The 23,825-nt window shown below is 43.5% G+C and overlaps 1 protein-coding gene across 1 annotated transcript in view; it reads left to right on the forward strand.

Annotated features, from left to right (window-relative positions):
- Positions 1-23,825, forward strand: part of DESI2 (desumoylating isopeptidase 2) — a 142,030-nt gene that overhangs the window by 112,481 nt on the left and 5,724 nt on the right. Inside the window, 1 exon segment of the mRNA XM_029593956.1 lies at positions 7,435-7,576. Coding sequence (XP_029449816.1) covers positions 7,435-7,576 — 142 coding nt within the window.

The raw sequence follows: 23,825 nt of genomic DNA on the forward strand, positions 1-23,825 counted from the left end.
ATGATTAATACCATTAGCCCCCTCTCCCTACTTACGTCCACTCCCTGGAGACCCCTCCCCCCCCCCAGGTGTCTTCCCAATTCAGCTCAACAAAAGGAATCCCACTAGGGTCCCAGAGTCAAAAGTATTGGCCCACAGACCTAAGGAAAAAAAGGGCCCTCCCTACCAAGAGTTCAACCAAAAATAAGCTAAAATCCATGTCTCGTGATGACTGTGAACTGTGTTCCCATACAGAGCTCTCTGCATTCCTCCAACAAAATATCACATCGTTTGGTTCCAGTGTAATCAGAAGGTGACGCCACATGTCCTGTGTGAAAATCTTGCCAATTCTCTGTTTCCAAGATAATCTTTGTGTCGCCGGTTCAAAGATTCCACACATTCATTCTAAGATCTGTTACACTTATTTGAATTCACCAACAGAATGTCAATAAGCAGGCAAGAGAGTGCCATTAACTAGATTCCACCGAATTATTTTTGTATATTTCCAATTTGTCAACCAGCTTTGAGGCATCCTCATCTGACTGAAACCACCTTACTCCATCAGGAAGGGTAAATCTGAGTTTGGCTGAGTACATCAATGTAAATCTCAGGCCTAACCTTGTGCAGATGGGAGCACACAGGTGAGAACTTTTTTTTTTTCTCTGTGCCAAGCTTGATCAAGTAGTCTTGGAAGATAAGTATGTTCTTATTATTGTATGCCAACTTTTTCCCAGATCATAGTGCCTGCAATATCTATATCTTGTATATGAAATCTAGAATCCTAGCAATTGTCTCTCCTGTCTCTTCCACCGACCACCCAAAATATCCGCACATTCTATATACAAAGGGCCTCGCATCAGCGACAAGTCCAATTCATTTACCAGCCAGGATTCCAAAAAATGAGCCAGATCCTTTTCTTACAACAATTCCAATAGCCCCTCAATGTGGAGATTATGGCAAAAGAGATGCTCGAGCTCTTCTAGCCATTTTTCCTGTCTGCGTACTGTTGTTTTTACCTTGAGTAAATCTTCCACCGGTGCAAGGATGGCGTCTTGATTATCCAAAATTCACTGTTCAATCGTACCAAAAACGTGTTTCGTAGGTTTCATAGGTTGCCGTACGAGTGTTTAAAATTCTGTCTCAAGAGCATCAACTACCATCGCTTTCAGCTCCATAATTACCGTCTCACGCAGTGCTGTTCTCTCCAAGATTTGCTGTGTGTCCATCATTTTCTCGTTTCCCGGGCTAAGTTTCTATTCCTTTTTTTTCCTTTTTTCCTTTTTTCCTTTTTTCCTTTTTTAGATAGACAGGCCGACATAGCTTTGATGCTGCTGTATATTAGTGGTATGCTCTTTAGGCCCTGCTCTTAGCTGAAATAAGATCTAGGAAAGAGGATGGAGGTGGATTTAGCAGGAGAGGTGATCAGAGCAAAGTGAATTATATCCCACCTTGCTCAGTGCATCACATGATCCTTTAACATTTTATTTAAGCAGATAACCAATCAAAAAATGGAATCAGACAATATACTTCCATATAAATGTTATATTGGGTAGAGAAACATTGAAGAATAACAGCATCAAGGGTAGCAGAAAATCAAGATAGGCATGCCACCGACATATCAATATGTGAACTGCTGATTGATATAATCGTACCCTTCTCATCTAAAACAAAAACCCCACATTTAAAGAATATAGAGTATAATAGGAAAGTTAAGAGTAAACAGACCAGTATGTCCAAAATTTCACCCAGATGGAATCATAAAGTTTAAGAGAACCTCGGAGTATGACAGCACTTCAATTTGGGCAACTTCAAAAACTTGAGATTTCCAGTTATGCAATGTAGGTATTCCTAGTCCAGGCTTGGGCAATAGTAAACCTTTCAGCTAGTAAAATTGACCAATCAAGGTTTTCAGCTTCCCTGAGACTGAGTAAGAATTCAGCAAGGCCAAATCATGAGACACAAAGCTTTATCCCTGCTACCTGGGAAATTACCTCAAAGACCTTGGTCTTAAACTCATAGACATGTCCACCTTATATGTAAAAAAAGGATCCCCTGATTCCACACCCTCTCCAGCAAAAACTGGATTGAATCTGTTAAACAGCATAGGATATTGGTAAGTGTAGTGCAGAATCCTAAGCATAAAAACTTGGCTCTTCAAAAAAGCCTTTCACAGTGAGGTCGATGAATAAGAACACCTACACACAGCTGAAAGTCACCCAAAAGCATAATTGCTTACGTTATTATTTTCATCACAATTAAGTATTAAATTAAGAGAAGGACAGTATAGAATGTATATGATTTTCCTATTATTCATATAAATGGAAATTCAAACCCACTCTCCACTTAGTGTATATTATTGAAACATGTAACCAAAAAATTTGTTTTGGCACCTTCTGGATAATTTATAAACCAAACTTATTTGTTCCTAATTGTAAACCATTGTGATGGTGCATTACTAAACGACGGTATAGAAAAGTTTTTAAATAAATAAGATATGCTCTTTGTCTATGGATGGATCTTCGATAAGCTCCCTCCCATAGAACTTCCCAATCCTCCTCATCTAGTTGTTAAAGCAGCTCGTCCTTCCATTTCTGGATCAAGAAGTGCACCCTTACATGACAGACCAGTAATTCCTCCAGGCTCCAATATAACCTTGATATAATCTTCAATTTTCCCACAGGTCTACCAAGTACCTGTTCCACTGGGTTCATGGGCCTGGGAGTCCACTCTCCCTCTCATAAGTAGGAAATGTGGATACCAGAATCTTACATCTCACCAGATAATCAGAGGACACCATCTAATTAGAGGCCCAAATTTATCCCATGAATTTTAAATCTTTGGATAACACATTGAAATCATCAGTTCAGTGTGCTGCAGCAGTCAAAAAAGCAAGCAAAATGTTGGTGATTATTAGAAAGGGAATGGTGAATAAAACGGAAAATGTCATAATGCCTCTGTATCACTCCATGGTGAGACCTCACCTTGAATACTGTGTACAATTCTAGTAGCCGCATCTCATAAAAGATATAGTTGCGATGGAGAAGATACAGAGAAGGGCAACCAAAATGATAAAGGGAATGGAACAGCTCTCCTATGAGGAAAGACTAAAGAGGTTAGGACTTTTCAGCTTGGAGAAGAGAGGCTGAGGGGGGATATGATAGAGGTGTTTAAAATCATGAGAGGTCTAGAACGGGTAAATGTGAATTGGTTATTTACTCTTTCAGATAATAGAAAGACTAGGGGGCATTCCATGAAGTTAGCATGTGCCACATTTAAAACTAATCGGAGAAAGTTCTTTTTCACTCAACGCACAATTAAACTCTGGAATTTGTTGCCAGAGGATGTGATTAGTGCAGTTAGTGAAGCTGTGTTTAAAAAAAGGATTGGATAAGATCTTGAAGGAGAAGTCCATTATCTGCTATTAATTAAGTTGACTTAGAAAATAGCCACTGCTATTACTAGCAAGGGTAACATGTAACAGACTTAGTTTTGGGGTATTTGCTAGGTACTTATGGCCTGGATTGGCCACTGTTGGAAACAGAATGCTGGGCTTGATGGACCCTTGGTGTGACCCAGTATGGCCTGTTCTTATGGAGTCCCAAGCTCCCATTTGGTCAGCAAGAATGTGTAAGAACATAGCTGAACTATGATGAATAAATGATATAGGAGACACACTCTTTATTTCAATTTCTTTTGGAGCTGCTGCCAAATGTCCAGCATAGGAACTGTAATGAGGTAGGCCCTACTAGGATGGGAAGGCAGAAGAGTTAATAGATGAGAACTCTTTATCTATTGAGAGTATGCTCAATGGAAAAATACCCTGAGTCCTCATTCATTTTCTCTCTAGTCAGTGGAGATTAGGTAAATCCATTCCTCCCTTAAAGGTAGGCAGCCATAAAATGTTAAACCCTATTCTAGCAGGCTTTCCAGCCCAGATAAAACTGGTTATTAGTCCATTCAGCGCCCCAAAGACCTTATTAGGAATGTGGCATGGAATGCATTGAAACAAGTACATTAACCTTGGTAAAACATTCATTTTAAGAATGGTTTGCTCAGGCCAAGCCACAGGCAACTCCTTCCAGGACTTCAGAGCAGCTCTTATTTTATTGATAACTGGGCCATAACTCACGGAGTACACATTTTTGGGCTCCCTGGTTATAATTACCCCTAAATATTTAAATTTGGAAGCTTGTAGCCAAAATCGTGCAAGACAGAGGGGAATGAACAATTTAAGACCCAAGGGATAAATTTGGGATTTGCTAAGGTTCAGTTTATAGCCAGATACTACCCCAAACTTCCAAAGTAGATAAAGAGCAGGACGTCACCTGCATGCAAGGTAATCTGATGGTGGGAATCCCTTATCATAAAGCCAGTGATGAAGGGAGACTGCCGTATCATTTAAGTCATGGCCTCTATCATCGTTAAATGAAAGAGGTGACAGAGGGCTACATTATCAGGTGCCCCTTAGAACCAAGAATGGCGTTGAATACCTATTAAACACTGCTCTGGCCTGAAGTTTGTTATGTAATGCTTGGACCCAATTTATGAGTTCCAGTAGAATTTGATACCTCTCCAAAAGCCTTTTCTGCATCTAGCCACAGGATTAGCCCTGAAACGTTGTGCCTACAACCCCCAACTCATAATATTAAACAGCCACATGGTATTGGTGGTGAACATCCCAGATTGATCAGGATGCACCAAGGAAGGAACAAGGGACTCCAATCATAGCTGTAAAACTTTTGTGAATATTTTAATGTCTCTACCTCTGGGTGTGTTCCTCCAGTCAAGGGCTTGGAACATGCATATCCTCCATGGGAAGGAAAGATAATTGTCCCAAGGTGGCTGGAGAATCCTAACAATGACTGGATCCCTTTCCACAGTACCTGAGGTCCATGTTGAATCCTGAACTTCACCTGACCATGTCCTGTGTCCTGGGGTGGAAACTCCGTGGAGTGTCTCCAGATGTTTCTCCCTTCATGGTTCCTCTTCGATAGATAGCAACTGACCTACTAAGAGGAAAGACTTATACTGGAAACAGTTACCAAAAGCCTCCATTTCAGGGGGGAAAGAAGGGGATAGAAAAAAAAAATCCCCTTCCCCCCCCCCCCCCCCCCCAATGGTGGAAAAATACAAACTTGGAACAACTTGATGTAGGATCTCTGCTCACAGCTAGCTGCTGCAACCTCCTCTTAATGCTGGTCAAAAAGGTGTACAGTCCCACCTGACCACCCTGAGCCGGGGGATACAGCTGCCAGGAATGGAACAGGTCAAAAATGTAGAAACTAGAAAAAACTGTAAAAAGCATCTTAAATATCTCTTTTTACCAGCCTATTAAAGGAACTGGTAAGGCATGTGCCTCTCTTTTTACCTATGTCAGACTAGTGGGCCTAACTCCAAAAGTGCATGATTCACATCCTTCCCTTCTGAAAGTAAAGTACATCTGCCCTAATCTTACCTAAACTAGACACCCTCCCCCCCTTATGCCTAAGGGATGTCCAATTTCATACCAGATCTCTGAGAGATGCTGTAATGAATAGTTTGTTCCTCTGTAGCTGACTTCCCAAGGTCTGGGACTATGGACATCTATTTGAGACCCCAGGGAATGTCTACATGCACATGCCCAGTAAAAGTCACCCTATTTGTATGGCTGATTTGTCCTGCTGTCTGTGGAGAGCATCTGTAAAAGGTAAGCAACTTTGCTTTACTAAATTAGACAACTGTAGAAGGCTCCACAGCAAGCTAGTGATCAAATTGAATGATATGTCACATGCATTTGGAGAAAATTGGGTTATTCAAGTACCAAGTTAAAAGGGGAAGCACTTTCTTGAAGAAATGGTTAGGCTTTTTAAATCTTTTTCCATTATATTTGAAGGCAACATTTTGTGAAATGTTAAGAGGTTTTGAACTAAAATGCGGAGACTATCAATGTGTAAATTGTCCAATTGGGAATATGATTGTCCTAATATAACTATAGTAAAGAGGAAAGTTGACCTGCACCTATGTTGCTGGTATACAAATTGAACCTCCATCCCCTCCATCCCTGAACTCTTCATCTCCACCCCTCTCTCTGTATCGAAGTTGAGCCCACCCTGGAAGGGAAACAGTGATATCAATGCATGGTGCATATACCTTCTTCCCCCCCCCCCCCCCCCAACCAGATCCCTTCACTCAGCAGCTACTATTGGTCATACAGGAGGAGGAGGGCAGTCGCCTTGCGGTGCCTTTCAGCACACCCTCCCTTCTCTCCTGCTGAGGCCTGAATGGCTTGCTTTGGGCCACATGGTTCAAAGCATGACACTCGAGCTCTTGCAGGGGAGGCCACGCCGGAGACACTTCAAGACCACTGGCCTCCTTTTTATGTTTGGCCAATAGGAGTCGACGAATGAGGGGGCAGGGAGAGAGTGAGCCAGGGACCGTGGGGTGAGGAGAAGAGAACAAACTGACCAGGGGGGAGTGAGGTGGAGGCATGAGTGAATCGGAGTGAGAGAGGGGAAGGAGTGAAACAGGGTGAATACGGGGATAGTAAACCAGGGAGAGAGAGGGGTTTGTGGGATAAGGAAACTAGGGTGAGCGAGGGGGTTGAGTCGGGGAAGGAAGTGAAAGGCGGGGAGTGAGTGAACCAGGGATGGAGTTAAGTGAACAGGGGGTAAGTAAGGAATTTGTGGGGTGGGGAGAGGGAATGAATCAGGATGAATGAGGGGTGTGGAGGGGGTAGTGAATCAGTGTGAGTTTAGGAGGGAAGAGTAAACCTTGGTGAGTTTTGAGGGGGTTGTGGGGTGAGGGAGCAGTTCATGGGGAGGGAACCAGCGTGAGGAAAAGGATTGGGTGTGTGCAAGAATTGAAAAGGGTAGAGTGAGGGGATCACAGAAGTTTTGGAAGTGAGAGACAAGGGAAAGAGGGGATGGGGGTGTGATTCTATTATCACACATCTCAGTTATGCCCTTTCCACATTTCATAGTATTTCCCCATCCTTGGATGGGCTTTTACTACTAGCTGGTGAATGAAATGCATGCTTTTTATATCCCTGTTTTTACATCTGTTTTCTTTGTTTCTTTTCACCTCATTTATGAGGTAACTTTTTCCAGTCTTTTCTCCTTGTTTAAGAATACTTTATTTGTTGAGTTAAATGCATATCACATCCAAAGATGGCTGCTGAAGCTTTGGTCTTATTGATTTATTAGATGATGCATGTTTTCTTTTAAAAAAAAAAAAAAAAAAAATAGTAATGTACAGACAAAATACACAACAGTGAACAAGACTGAAAAGAAAAGCTTAATATGCATTTAATAATTCTGTATTTCATGAGGAGCACATTCTTGTTGCTTTACTTTATCTAATGAATTGTAATGTTTTTAATGAGTTAAACTCGGCAGCATTGGTTTTCTAGGTACATGACTAATATTAAGCAGGGATTCCTATTATATTTGCTAACAATGTTTTCTGCTCTCTTTTTAGAGAAGCAATAGCTCTGGGAAGTACAGATTTCACGGAAAATGATATAGAAAAAATTGTAGAAGAGCTTGGAAAGGAATTTAAAGGGAATGCTTATCACTTAATGCACAAGAATTGCAACCATTTCTCTTCATCTTTGTCAGAGGTAAGCCATTTCATCCCTGTACTGCAGATTTCTTTGGAGTTGAATATGTGCTTGTTTTGTACTAATGTCAGCGCTAACCAGTTTCCTTAGTGATGTTCTGACATTTTTCTGAAGATAAGCATGTTCACCAACAAAGCCAGATTTAAGATTTTGGTACCAATAGGCACTAAGTTTAAGTATTTTCCCCGTCCCTCCCGCCGAAGATCGGAAAGAGGGGAGGGTCATCTCTAGGATGCTGTAAGTCTTTAAAAAAATCCCCCTTTGCTCTCACCCTTCTTCACCTATCAGAATTCATCGCCCATGCACCCCCAGCACTATGCATCCCTCTCTCTCTCTCTCTCTCTCTCTCTCTCTCTCCTCTACCATTGTCTGCTTTGGGACAGTTTGCACTCAATTGCAGAGCTGCTTTTTACTCCTTTAGCAGAACCTCTGCAAAATGCATGGTCTAGCCAACACACTGCAGCTTTCTGACAGCTTTGGCAATTCTGTACCAAGGCCAGGGGACAGCTGATTACTTTTTCCAGTGAGGGCCAAATGAAAATCAGGACAGGAGAAAGTATCACTTCCTCCCTTTCCATCCACCCCTTCTCCCCTGCCCTGATGGCAGCTAACATTAAAAAAAAAAAAAATGGCACTAGCTGATCTTTCCCTCCTCTGCCCTATGTTGTCCTCTTTCCCCTACCCTACATCCTTCTCTATCTGCCCAGCAGATCCCTGGTCTCCCTTTACCCACACCATCCTCTTCATACCAATGATGGGTTTGACTCCGTGAATGATAAGGTTCCCTCCAGCAGCTGGCAGCTCTGGAAAAGATTCTTTTCTTCAGCGGGCATAGCTCAGCTTCAGCACAACTCTCCCAATTCCTTCTTTCAACAGCTGCTTCTGCAATGACTCCTGCTTTTTTTTTTTTTTTTGGTGGGCATGGGCAGCTAAAATACAGCAAGCCCCTGTGTCTGCTCTGGGTTATTGGGTCACACTGTGCACCCTGCCCTGCCTCTCTTTTGATTTTGGTGGTTGGAGGAGGAATGAACATTGTGGACAGGCAAGCTGACAACAGTGGCTGTTAAACACTTGATCCCTCGAATCACCTAAGTCCTTCTGGCTGCCGGAACCCAAGATATCAAACTGCAGGGGAGGCTGCTGGTACAGGTAAAGCTCCAGCCTGACCCACTTTAAGGTACATTCTCCAGCTGCTGGCATAGGCTTTGTGGGGTCACCCACGAGGCAGCGTCAACTATGCCACAACACTAAGGACTCACGCTAATGCCACTCCTTACAGGTTGCTGAGGCCAAGAGCTTGGCAAATGCATTTATGGTTTAGGCCTTTGCCGGATTGGCCTCCCAAGTGCAGAGGCAAAAAGGCCAGCTAAGGAGGTTGATGACATCACCAACCTAGATGGCCACCTGAGACTCTCCTTTCTGCTCTTGGCAGCCTTCAATCTGCAATATCTAAGCACTAAGAGGAGTTTTCGGGCTCAAAGTTGGAGCAGACTGCAGCTGAAAGTCTGAAGATGGCAACTAAGAAGAAAGTGGCAGGCTTAAAACAGTTTTCGTTCTCAAAAATTGGAGATGAACTTTGCTGCGACACTGGCGATTCGGGGCCTACAAGTGCGCCAGATACAGGTTCGTTGGAAAGCTCTGCAACTGCAGCTCGTGCTCCCACTGAGGTAGACATACCTTCACGTGCTGAATTCCGCAAATGGTTTTGCGACTTCAGGAAAGACATTAAAAATAATAAAGCTGAGTTAATTACAATGATGTTGGAACTGCGGGAAGAGCTACTAGAAATTGGGTGCCGTATGGATGAACACACGACCCTGGATGCGCATGCGAACCATCTTGAAGATCTGGACAAAATATTCTCAGCCTTGCGATACAAAAATGTAGCGCTCTTTGAAAAACTTGAGGACATTGAGATTCGCACCCTGTGATGTAACGTCCATTTCCGAGGGATCACAGAGTGACCAGAGCACAGTGATTGCAAGACCACAATCCTGCAATTTTGCATTTTTCTTCAGGAGTCCAAAGAGGCCTCCCCCCTACTCTCGCCTTGCTGATATATCAATCGAGAGGGCCTACAGAGCATTTGGACCAGCGGAGCAGAGATCACCCAAACGACATAATTGTACGCTTTGTTTATTTAGGCATTTTTATATACCGTTGTTCCCAGAGTAAGATCACAACGGTTTACAAAATCAGCATTCACATTCTGTGCCAGCATTCATAATTTGGGTCTACATCACAGTAGTTTTATATTATATTATTATACATATTTGTACATGTTCTTGGTCAACATGCCAGATTTATAGACTTCATTTTCATACATTTTAAAAGTCAGCATTACAGTAAATGCAGATTCTAATTCTACTACCTATACACTACATCATTCATTACTTATACGAACATAAGAAATTGCCATGCTGGGTCAGACCAAGGGTCCATCAAGCCCAGCATCCTGTTTCCAACAGAGGCCAAAACCAGGCCACAAGAACCTGTCAATTACCCAAACACTAAGAAGAACCCATGCTACTGATGCAATTAATAGCAGTGGCTATTCCCTAAGTATAATTGATTAATAGCCATTAATGGACTTCTCCAAGAACTTATCCAAACCTTTTTTGAACCCAGCTACACTAACTGCACTAACCACATCCTCTGGCAACAAATTCCAGAGCTTCACTGCCATTGTCTCTTGTACTGATGTTGAGGATATCAGTATATTGGTATTTTACGTTAAATCGTAAGCTTTTCTCAAGAGCCATGTTTTCACTTCATGTTTAAAATTATTTCTGTCTGTTAACTGTCGTGATGACTCTGGAAGGGAGTTCCACAACTTGGGGCCTGCTATGGAAAACACTTGGTCCCTTATTTGCGTTAGATTTATTTATTTATTTATTTTTCATTTTTATATACTGATGCTTCTGTATAGAATACATATCGCACCGGTTTACAGAGAACTGAACTGTTGCCTCAGGGGCGGATACATTGGAACAAGGTTGAAACTGAAACTTACAGAGAACCAGTGGAATGCAATTCAAAACAAGATTAGCAAAATAAAGTACAATTCAAAACATATACAAATTCAAAACATATTTACAGTGGGATTGGTGGACCAGTGTCTGTAAAGCTCAATTCATCGGCTCTTAGCTCTCAGGGAACGCTTGGCTAAATAGCCAAGTCTTTAGCTTCTTTTTGAATACCGAAAGGCAGGGTTCTTGGCGGAGGTCCGGACGGAGCGAGTTCCAAAGTGAGGGACCAGCTGTGGAAAGGGCACGTTTCCTAAGTGAGGTTTTGGCCGGCTGGGTTTGTAGCATATCCTTGTACGCTCTTCTGATGGGTCTCATGGTAGTGTGCTGCTGAAGTTGGAAGGTTAGGTTGATGGGGGAGATGTTGTGTAAGGCCTTATGGATCATCATGAGGGCTTTAAAGAGTATCCTAAATTTAATTGGCAGCCAGTGAAGGTTCTGGAGGATAGGGGTGATGTGTTCCCTTTTATTGGTGTTTGTGAGGATCCTGGCTGTCGCGTTCTGGACCATCTGAAGTGGTTTGATTGTGCTGGCGGGTAGGCCCAGAAGGAGTGAGTTGCAGTAATCCAGTTTGTGTGTTCTGGGTAGAAGGCACCATTAGATATCCGTTGTTTTGTGATCTTAGGGTTCTCTCTGAGTAGTGTTGAAGTGTCACTCCTAATAAGCATTGGTCAGTTTTGTTGACTATGTTGAAGATTAGGGTTAATATTTTATAATTAATTCTGGCTTGTACAGAAAGCCAGTGCAGTGCCATCAGTGAGGGTATGATGTGGTGAAATTTCCTTGTCCCTAGTTATAGTCTAGCCAGAGGCATTTTGGAGTAATGTTTTAGCAAGCTTGAAGGTAGGCCTAGTAATAAGGAGTTGCAGTAGTCACTGTTTAATATTGGCAGAAAGAGGAAATCATGGGCTTATAATCAGAATCAGGTTTCAATTTTTGCTGATCACTCAGCGGGCATGTTGCGTAAACATCTGGATATGTGAAACATTACCTTGATTCTCCGCAAAGAAAACTGTTGGTACTGATGGCTATATCCCTTCAGTTTGGCTTTCACCATTCAGGGATCTACATATAAAATCAAATCGGTTGGGGAAGTGGAAGCCATTCTTAAGGAGTTGGGCTTCATGGTTCCAATTTCCACAGGGATGGTAACCATTGCGACGGCAAGCCGAGATGATCATACAAGATGACAGTGGGTAGAAAAAGAGGGACAATGACTGCAGTGCTAATCGGGAGGAAACAATGCTGTACAGGACTCCTGTGACCTGAACATTTTGCTGTTCTCCATTGTATTGGATGGTGCAATTCTTCTACTTTTCTGTGATTTAAACTGTATGTGGATGTGTTTTACTAAATGTAATAGAACTGAGATATTGTTACTGTTTTATCTGTGTCATGGCTGCAGGAGGGGGGTCTCAGGGCTTTTTGGTTTCTCCCCCTATTTTTCCTGCTCTGCTTATGAGCAGTTTTTTCTATTGGGATTGGGGGGGGGGGGGAATTTGGAAAGGGTTCTTTTCATTACAAGTACAAGTGGGGCTGAGGGTTCAGAGCAAATAGGTGAGTGCAGGCTCCGTTTGGGCTTCCCTTCTTTATGATCTTTTGCCATGCCAGAGAGAGCGCTGGATCCGTTATTTGCTATTGCTTTCATCCCCATTAGATATTCCTGATTGCTCAGTTTAAATTATATTCTCTGAATGTGAAAGGTTGTGAAAGGTTTGAACTCCTCTAGGAAGCAGAAACTCTTATGCAGATCTGGTAGATCAGAATGTTTCCATCACTTGTCTTCAATAAATGCATTTTAAAAAGACATATGATTACCTTATGGCCTCCACTGCCTACCCACATAGATTCTTTACGGTAGCCTCTCAGGGCCATAAATACTCTGCAGTAGACATATTATTCTCTTCTCAGATTGTATGTCATTTTAGGAAATGTTATGCAAACTCCTCTGGTCATTTTCTCATTATACAAATATCTATCACCAAATTCTGAACAAGACCCTTTTTTTTTGTGCAGCTGGCTGATGTTTTGGATAAGTGGGTGGAAGGCAAATTGATTAGGAGGTGACTTTAATCTAACCATGATTCTCCAAGTGGATAACTCGTCTGGTGGGGGTCTAATATCCAGGGTCCGCAGGTGCAGGTTCAAGCGGCTAATGTATAAATGGGGATTGCTAGACATTTGGAGGCATAGTTTATCCTAATCAGAGGAACTACACCTTTTTCTCTAAAGTACATAATGTTTACTCCCACATAGATCATTTATCGGTGGATAAGTCTGTTTCCAGTCAGGATATTGGGATCATAATGTGGTCATGCCCCAGTATGGATGGTTCTTATATTTGCTAATGTAGATTTATTTATTTACAGATTCTTTTTTTTTGTATACTGTCGTTCAGTGAAACATCAGAACAGTTTACAACATAGTAAAAGGGATATACAATATATAAGAACATAAATACAATGCGTAATAAATAAAACAAAAATAGAAAAACAATTATTAATACAAGTCAAAAACTATAAATGATAAAAATTAATAAAAGGATAGTAATTATTAGCGACATTTCATAAAAGATAAATAGGGTAAAGTAAAAGAGAGAGGATAGGTAGATTTAGGGTCTTGGTATGCCTTCATAAATAGCCAGATCTTAACATCCTTTTTAAATATCTTTAAACTTGATTGTAGCCGTATTTCCACTGACAGTGAATTCCATATCTTTGGGGTTGCTAGTGAAATTGCTCATTCTCTTACTTGGGAGACATGTGCAGATCATACTGAAGGGATAGTTAATAAACCTTTGTTTGCAGATCGTAGGTTTTCTTGGGATGTGTGGAGTTTGGTAGCTGCATTTAGCCAGACAGTCTGATCCTCATAGATGATCTTGTGTAAAATGCATAAAACTTTGTACTCTATTCTGAACTTTATAGGCAGCCAATGTAAAGATATTAAAATTGGAGTGATGTGTTCCTGTTTCTTGGTGCCGGTTAGAATTCTGGCTGCTGAATTCTGTAAAATTTGAAGAGGGCGAATTGTAGAAAGAGGTAGGCCAAGTAAGAGCGAATTACAGTAGTCAATATTAGCAAATATAAGAAGTTGAAGAACTGTTCTAAAATCAGAAGAGGCTTTAGTTGTCTCAGTGTTAAATGTTTATGGAAACCTTCTTTAATTTTGGCTGAGAGATGAGTTTTAAAAATTAATTGGCTGTCTATGATTACTCCGAGGTCACGTGCATATATGATACAGTGGAAATTTCGGTTTGCTGGTCCTCAAGTTTCAATGGTGGCAAGGAAGTAAAATTCATTTTTCTGTCCAACATTATAATTTCTGTTTTATCAATATTTAATATGAGTCTCATATGTGTCAGAAGCTGTTTAATGATGGATGAGTAAACTGTTTTTTTGTAGGTTGAATCGAGAGAGTTATGTATTGGAATTAATATCTGTATATCATTGGCATATATGTAGTGTATAAGACCAAGACCAGCAAGTAAACGACAGAGGGGAAGCATGTAAATGTTAAATAATGTGGCAGAGAGTGAGGAGCCCTGTGGAACACCGGTTTTAAGATGGATTTTTTTCTGAGAAGGAATTGTTCATTTTTACCTGAAAACTACGTTTTGAGAGGTAGTATGAGAACCATTGAAGTGTGTTATTTGTGGGTACGATTTCTGTTAAGTGGTCAAGAAGAATAGAATGGTTTACTGTGTCGAAGGCAGCAGATAGATCTAATAAGAACAGTAGATAGCTTTGTCCGTTGTCAAAGCCTCTTAGGACTGTATCGGTTAATGTGAGAAGAAGGGCTTCTAAAACCGAACTGTGATGGGTATAGTATGTTTAGATGTTCGGTCAGTTGTTTTTGTACAACTTTCTCCAGAAGTTTTGCTAGGAACGATAGATTGGAAATGGGTTGATAAATCGTTGAGAATATCTGGGTCCAGGTTGTTTTTTTGTTTGTTTTTTTTAGGATAGATTTGATTACTACTGATTTCAAAATATCGGGGGGCATCGGTTCTGGAGGCTTAATGATACTTTACTCCAGCATGAATTGTTTTGCTGCAACTTGCAAACTACAATTATGGAATACCCAAATCAATGATGTCTTTTATAATTATGTGGGAGTGGTCGAAGGCAGTCTTGAGAGGCTGTTTGATTTCTCAGGCATCCTTCAGGAACAAGCAAAATTTTGATTGAGGTCTGCATTATTGGCCAAAATATCAAGCGCTTGAACATTCCCATAAGTGTACTGTGCTGTCCTCCACAGATCTGCAAATTCAAACCCTTAGGGGAGGAATTGCATGCTTTGGATGAAGACCAAACTGCACGTCTAACCCCCCCCCCCCCCCCCCCGAATCTTATAGCGCCCGCAACATGCAAATGCATGTTGATGGCACTATTAGGTATTCCCGCGCGATTCAGTAAGTAAAATGTGCAGCCAAGCCGCACATTTTACTTTCAAAAATTAGCACCTACCCAAAGATAGGTGTTACTTTCTGCCGGCACTGGGAAAGTGTACAGAAAACCAGTAAAAACGGAGTGGCCTCGGAGGGAACTTTGCTTCCTCCACCACCACCACCCCCCCCCCCCCCTTTGTTTTAAAAGTTACGCCTGCCGGCCGGCACACAATTCCACAGCCCAGGAGCTGCTTCGGAAGCCTCGGCCACGCCCCTGGGCCGGAACCACACCTGTGGCCCTGCCCCCGAATGCCGCGCCGCCGCGACACGCCCCCCCAGGAAAGCCCCGGGACTTAAGTGCGTCCCGGGGCTGGCGCGCGCCGCCGAGCCTATTCAACATAGGCTCGGCGCGCGCAGGGGGAACTTGGGGCAGGTTTTCAGGGGGTATATCTTATGCACGTACCCCTTTGAAAATCTGCTCCTATATATTTTTGGCTGCATGAGGTGAGATTGCTCTGAAATGGAGAACACCTGACGTACCTTCTCTTTGCAATATGGTTCAATGCCTTGATAAAATTTACCTCTTAAATAAAATTACTGCTCTGCGTAAGCAGGCGATGCTACGGTTTGAGAAGATTTGGGCTCCCTACATGATGTGGAAGGCCTCTCATTTATTTATTTATTTTTTTCAATTTAAAGTTTCATTATGGTTATAAATAACAAATATACCCAGTACACACCGGTACAGCAAACCAGCATTTGAAGACAACGATCAGAATGTGTACCATATTTTTACAATCAAAAAGTCCCTTCAACCTCCCCCCCCCCCCCCCCCCCGGTCATCCGTTGCCATATACTTTTACGTATGTCTATCACATGTCTCTGTGCATAGAGGTCATACATATCAAAGAGAACAAAGATATTCCCCTATCTCTTGGGTCAAATTAACTTTTAAAAAGTGTAATATGAGTAAGCCCCTATTCCACCCCACAGTTTCAATCAGTATTATTTTTTGTTGCCAGCCATTGCTCATACAGTATCCATGATTTATGGAATTTCTCCAGCATGTCGTGGTGCATGGCTGTCAGTTTGAGGTGGAAGACACTAGCTAGTGTCCGTAAAACTTCTGCAAAACGTGGATACTCCACTTGTTTCCATGTTGCAGTGATAACAACCAGGTTGCGATGATCATCTGAGTTATTAGGGTCTGTTGGTCTCTATCAAAGTTCTGGTGTGGAAGAGTAAGCAGGCAACATTTGACGTCTTTAGATACTGTGCACCCCAATAAATCAGAAACTTGAAAGCAGAGTCCCAAAGTATAGCAACGGTGGGGCATGACCACCACATATGTTAAAATGTACCATCTTGCCCGTACTTTATCCAACATTTGCCAGAAACATTAGGGTACATCTTATATAGTTTATAGGGTGTCATATACCATCTATATAACAGCTTGTATCCATTCTCCATGAGCATGGAAGATACTGAACTTCGTTTGATACAATAGAAACAAGTATCCCATTCTGCCTCATCTAGTGTTTCCCCCAAATCTCTCTCCCATGCCAAGATGTGCATGGGTAAGTTTTTCATGTCCCCCGTCAAATACAGGTAAAGTTTTGAAATCGGTTTCTTAGATTTCCCAGACATAAAGCACAGACCTTCAAATAATGGCCTTTCTAAAATTGAGTCTTAACAGTGGAGGAAGAGATATAGGGGTAGATTTTAAAAACTTGCACGCGTCCATGTGCACGCACTACCCAGCACGCACACATGGACACCGGATTTTATAACATGCATGCACTGGTATGCGCATGTTATAAAATCGGGGTTCGGCGCACAAAAGAGGGTGCACATTTGTGCAACCTGTGCGTGCCGATGCCTGCGGCTACCACAGTTTTCTCCCAGTCCACTCCAATTTAGGAGTGGCCTGGGAGGGAACTTCCCTATCCCCTTCTACTAACCTTTCTACCCCCCCCCCCCCAATATTTGTCTTACCATTTGCTCCTGCCTCAGGGCAGGAGCAAGTTGCGCACACCGGCACGCGATCCCCCAGCATAGCGGTAAATGGCCGCTGTGCTGGGCACCTCTAGCCACGCCCCACCCCTTTCCTGAGGCCCTGGGACTTACACGCGTGGCTGGGCCTTTGAAAATTGGCCCGGCACATTTAAGCCCAGCCACATGCGTAAACTTTTAAAAATGTATCCCTTAGTTTACTAATTATAAATTTATTCGTGTGAGGTACATGGTATTTGTAACTCAATATATAATCCTACACCCATAAATGCCCCAGAGTCCGTATTCCCAATCTGTGCCTACGTTGAACCCTCCTGGTGCAAGTCCCGATAAGAGGTTTTTGTTATCGCAAATAGGAGTGCCTTGAAATATTGTCTGGTCTCCTATCAGGCAACGTTTCCATCTATCCCACAAACCGAAAGTGTGTATGGAGTACGGAGAGAGAGATTTCTCAGTTATCCTACTATCTCTTGGAAGCCAAATTTGGCCTGCTAATTTTACCCCGCCAGCTAACGCTTGCTCTATATCATCCCATTGTTTTATGGGCTCTCCTATGTACCCCTCTATAATTGCTTTCATTTGGGCTGCTAGATAGTATTTTTTGATATCCAGTACGCCCAGCTCTCCTTGCACCTTTGGTTGGTAGAGTACTCTTCTAGTTATCCGCGGGGGGGTCTTCTCCTCCATATAAAATAAAAAATACGCTTCTGCAATAATTTCAGTAAGTTATTGGGGACCTCTATGGGAAGTGTTTGGAATAAGTATAACAGCCTAGGGAGTATGTTCATTTTTGTCATTGCAATTCTTCTTAGCCAGGAAAAAATCACATTGTTCCAAACATCTAAATCATGTAAAAATGTTTTCACTAGTGGCTTATAGTTTAGGGGAAATAAATCTGATCCTGTACTACTCAAATTTATGCCTAGACAGTGGATAGCATTACATGCCCATTTAAACGAGTACCTCTCTTGTAGATGTCTGAGTTCTGTCCTGTAACCATACTGGTAGTAATTCCGTCTTGTCTTATAATTAATTTTGAATCCTGAGACCCAGTTATATTAATTTATCTCTGTAATTTTTATAGGGAGAGATGATACTGGAGAACTTATCGTGAATAAAATGTCATCAGCAAACATGGATATTTTGTAGGACACCCCGCCCACTTTTACTCCCTGAATCCCCATATTTACGTATCTTAATCGCTAAACGCTCTAATGCTAGTGTAAACATTAATGGGGAGAGTGGACAGCCTTGCCTTGTTCCTCGCCCCACAACAAATGTGGATGAGTATCCCCCATTTACTTTAATGGTCACTTCAGGTTCTGTATAGAGTCTTTGTAACCAACGAATAAAATTCAGTCCTAGCTGGAATTTCTCCAGAACCTGAAATAAGAAATTCCAGTGCATGCGGTCGAATGCCTTTTCGGCATCTACTGCCATCAAAGTGGTTGGTAATTTTTTAGCCTTTGCAACCCAAATCAAATTGAGCACTCTACGGACGTTGTCCAATGCCATGCTTCCAGGAATAAAGCCTGATTGGTTTGGATAGACCAGATTAGGTAGTAGATGCCCCAAACTATTAGCTAATATTTTTGCTAGTAATTTTATGTCTATATTTAGCAGGGAAATGGGTCTGTAAGAACCGCACTGAGGCCTCTCATTCTTAAGGGGTTTATACAATTTGACATCCAGTCTGAGTACCACGATGTGTATTTTCTGCTTACGTTTGTTTTCTGGCTATTTTCCACTGGAATGTACTATTATAATGTGGGGCTAGTCTGTTATGTTTAGCCTGCTATGATATTTTAGGATGTGATGGGTTGTATTTTCTTGCTTTATATAGCATATGGGGGGGATGGGGGGGTAAGGGAAAGGATAGTGGAGAGGAAATGCATAATATCCTTGATATAATGTGGAGGAATATGTTGTATTTGTTGCTGTTTTTTTCAATAAAACCAAAATTATGAAAAAAAAAAGGCCAACTAAATTCCATGGCTGGTCCAGCAGCAGCTTGACCATGTGACTAGATTATTCAGGCTCTGGCCCAGTGATTGGACGTCATGCAAGCCAAACTACCAGCTCCAGCACTAGCTCTGGTGAACCCTTCATCCACGTCCATTCAATCCTTGGAATCAATGATGCAGTTTCTGCTACCTCAGAGATACAGTGGTGACCCCAAGGATGCAGAGGGTTCCTCAAAGTATGTAAAATGCATTTGAAACTTCGGGCGGCTTGTTTTTCTTCAGACCATGTCAAGATATATTCTCCTTGTTGGATGGCCCTACCCTTGCCTAGGTCTACCCCTTCTGGGAATGAAATGATCCCCTCCTTGGTAGCTTGGACCACTTTGTGTGATGGTTTCGTCTGATTTTCGTTAAGCCTAATCGAGTCTCATGTGCAGCCACAGAATTACTACATATTCACCAAGGCACTCGCACCATGGACAAGTAGGCAATAGAGTTTCGTACCTTGGTCTCTGAGCTTGGCTGGGGAGAAGATAGTCAAACGTCCATCTTCTGATAAGGACTAGATGGGAAAATAAAAGATGAGTTGGCAAGCCAAGATCTTCCCCTTTCTGTAAGTGCTCATTACCCTGGCTATCCACATGGACTTAAAGTTCCAGAAACAAGCTCAGGAGAAGAAAACGTCTCACTAGTCTATTGATGTGGCTCCCTGACTTCCAGTATTCCATGAAGCCTTCCATGGAGCCTATGATGTGTTATTGCCCTCTGAAGAAACCATGCATTTGGGTAGGACCCAGATCTTGGAAGAAGAGCAACAGAAGCGAAGACAGAATAATCTCTGTCTCTACTGTGCTTCATAGGAGCATTTTGTTAGTGATTGCTCCGAAAAGCCAGGAAATCCTCGGAACAGGGGCCTAATCAGGAAGACAGTATTAAGCCATCAGGATTCCCTCGCCATAGCTAGTAGTCATCTATATGTCTCTCACCTTCAGGAAAACATACCATGTTTACTGAAGCCTTACTTGATTCCAGAGCGGGTAGCAATTTTATTCAGGAGTTGCTACTGCGCCAGTATGGTTGGCGTACCACCACCTTGAATGTCCTTTGCCCCATTTCCTCAGTCTATGGCAAACCCCTGCCTGGCTGCATGATTGAGAGGAGGAATAGCCTAGTGGTTAGAGCAGTGGACTACGAATCAGGAGACCAGGGTTTGAGTCCCACTGTCGCTCCTTATGACCTTGGGCAAGTCTCTTTACCCTCCATTGCCTCGGGTACAAAAACCTTAGATTGTAAGCCCTCTGGGGATAGGGAAATACCTACAGTACCTGAACATAAACCGATGTGATATCTCAGATCGAATGTCTGTATATAATAATAAATAATAATAATCTTGACCACCTTGTCCATCATCATGTAGATTGGTTTGCATCAAGAAAGCCCCAGGTTCTAAGTATTACCAAGGCAGTTAATCCTGTCATTCTCACAGGACAAGCAGGATGGTAGTCCTGACATATGGGTGACATCATCAGGGTGGAGCCCTCACGGAACACTTTGTCAAAGTTTCTAGAACTTTGACTTGGCACACTGAGCATGCCACCTAACCTGCATCCTGCAGGGGTCCCCCTTCAGTGTCTCTTTTTTCCATGCAGCAGTAGCCACATGGTTTGAGGAGTTCTGTTATTCCTGACAGGATTTTTCCTCAAGGAATTTTTTCAAAAATGTGTCAAATCACCCCATCCGGGGTCCCCCTTTCAGCTATCGATACCCGTAGATATAAAGTAAGGTTTTACCTCGTTTTCGCAGTCTGTTACCAGCTGTTCCCCTTTTTAGGCCAGACGGCCACTGACTGCATCGCGGTTAAATTTTTTCAAACTCGATAGCGACTGGTTTTAGACGGTGCCCCGACTGTCTGCGGACCATGTCCATTATTGACCCGCAACAAGTATGTGTCCTGTGCTTGGGGTTACCCATGACATCACGACCTTTACCAATTGCGCCCAAATGATGCCCAGAGGCTGCTGGGCTCGCTTAGAAAAAAATGGAATTTTTGTTCCAAACTAAGCAGCCTACCCCTTCCAAATCATTGGCATCTATGCCTCTGCACCGACCAGCCTTGGCGATTCCCCAGCCACCTAGTTCTCTGCCGAAGAAATCCACTCGACGTCCTCAGTGCCGGACCAGCCCGAGCACCGAGGGAAAAACATCGGCATCGACACCGGAAGGCTTCCTCTGCAGATCCAGCTAAAGCATCGGTGGAGCCACCGAAGAAAAAGACCCGCACGGATGAGTCGCCATCCTCCTCCAAGCAAGGGTCACCGAGGTGTTCCCCACTCCAGTGGGGCTGAGAGCCGGAGATTCCACTTTCACCAGTGGACCCTCCGGTGATGACAGTAACAGCCTCCAACTCCAGAACTGGTCCTCCAAGCACCAGGCTTCCGTGAGGAATTGAACCGATGGTTCATGAGGCAGTCATCCAGGCACTGCAAGGACTCCCGCCTCCACTGGCACCGGACTCTGGTTCCCGTCACTGACCCGATGCCCATGGTGCTGGCTCCACTCCTGGACAGGTTAGACACGTCTCATTAGAGCGCTTCCACCGGTGCCCCCTCGAAGACGGCAGGTTTTTCCATTGACACCGATCCCTCTTTCATCGGCAGATGAGGAAACACCGATGCCGGACCCTGTCCCAGGGCCTTCAGGAGTGCCTCCACCGAAGCGTCCAACCGAGATCACTGGTGCCCATGCCTTCGGTGCCGCATCGGCCCTCTCTCTGTTCCTCTTCGATGCCGTCGGTGCCACCTCTGATTCCCCCAAGACCTTCAGGAGGCCCGCCTGATGCACGAGACCAGCCATATCTCATGCATCAGGCGGTCCGATGATTCCTCAGATTCCCAGGATTCTGATGATATTCCTTCTGAGCCATCTCCTCCTGAAGAGAGAAGACATTCTTCCCCAGAGGATTTGTCCTTCATTAGCTTTATTAAGGAAATGTCCGAGGCCATTCCCTTTAAGCTTCAGACTGAAAAGGATTCCAGAAACAAAATGTTGGAAGTCCTCCAGTTTGTGGACGCCCCCAAGGAAGTAATGTCTATACCTGTCCATGAGGTCCTCTTAGATCTTCTCCAACATAACTGGGAACATCAGGGACAGTGCCCCTGGTGAATCGAAAGACCAACGCCACCTACTTAGTTCAATCTGCTCCTGGGTTCCAGAAGACCCAGTTGTCGCACCATTCAATAGTGGTGGAATCTGCCCAGAAGATCTAGACCTCATTCTTCCACACCTCCTGGGAAGGAGCAGAGGTTCCTCGATGCCCTGGGGCGCAGGGTATTTCATGGCTCCATGCTCATTTCTCGTGTTGCTGCTTACCAGCTTTACATGACGCAGTACGAGAGGAATATTTTCAAGCTTCTCCAGGACTTCTCTGTCTCCCTGCCAGATGAATTCCAAGAACAACTCAATGCCATCCTCAAAAAAGGTCTCTATGCTGGAAAGCACGAGGTTCGTGCATCGTATGATATCTTCGATACATCTTCTAGAGTAGCTGCAGCTGGTATAACTGCCAGGAGATAGGCATGGCTTAAATCCTCAGATTTACGACCTGAAGTTCAGGAGCGATTGGCAGATCTCCCCTGTACTGGTGATAATCTTTTCGGAGACAAGATTCAGGAGACTGTCACACAGCTCAAGGACCACCACGAGACCTTACGCCAACTCTCGACTGTGCCCTCTGATTTTCCCTCCACTTCAAAACGACCGTTCAGAAGGGAGCCTAAGTGGACAACCTATAAGGCTCGAAGGTACTATCCTCCTCCATCTCGCAGTCGCCCAGCCAGACTGTACTGTAAGGGTCAGTCTCGCCAGTCCAGACCTCAGAAGACCCAGCCAGCTCCACAGCCTGGCCCTGCGTCGGGGTTTTGACTCCCTGCTAGAAAGAAAGCGTCAACCTCCACTACCGTCCCTGCCAGTAGGCGGCCGCTTGTATCATTTCACCGCCAACTGGCACATGATCACAACGGATCAATGGGTCCTTTCAGTGGTGTCTCAAGGTTACCATCTCAACTTCCTTTCAGTGCCATCGGACTCCCCACCTCGGCCGGGGTGGGGTTTACCCGATCACTCCTGGAGTGATCACTCCTGGAGGAGGAAATTACAAACCTCTTCCGATCCAAAGCCATAGAACCAGTTCCCCCTCTACAACGGGGAAAAGGGTTCTATTCTCGGTATTTCCTGATACCAAAAAAATCAGGAGGTATTCATCCCATACTGGATCTACGTGCTTTAAACACATCTACAAAAGGAAAAGTTCAGGATGGTAACCTTGGGATCCCTCCTTCCTCTTCTTCAGAAGGGAGATTGGCTTTGTTCTTTAGTCCTACAAGACCTATACACACATATAGCAATAACACCATCTCATCGACGATACCTCCATTTTCTGGTCGGACACCGACACTTCCAGTATCACGTATTGCCATTCGGCCTAGCATCAGCACCTCGTGTCTTTACGAAATGCCTGGCAGTAGTAGCAGCATACCTCCGCCAACAGAGCATCCATGCCTACCCCTACCTTGACGACTAGTTGCTAAGGGCCCCGTCAGAAAGAGGCACTGCGATCCCTCCATCTGACCCTGCAGCTACTACTATCACTGGGATTTCTAGTGAGCTACCAAAAATCCAATCTTGTTCCATCGCAGATCCTCTCCTTTATTGGAGCAGACTTGACACCGTTCAGGGCAAGAGCATTTCTCCCAAGAGATCATACCCCATGCTCTAGCTGCCTTGCGATTCAAATGCTATCTCGTTGCTTCACTACGGGCTTGCCAATTCTCATCTTATTGGGTCACATGGCGTCCTTG

Source organism: Rhinatrema bivittatum, chromosome 3 (assembly GCF_901001135.1).
Source record: "Rhinatrema bivittatum chromosome 3, aRhiBiv1.1, whole genome shotgun sequence".
In the NCBI taxonomy this organism is placed as follows: Eukaryota; Metazoa; Chordata; class Amphibia; order Gymnophiona; family Rhinatrematidae; genus Rhinatrema; species Rhinatrema bivittatum.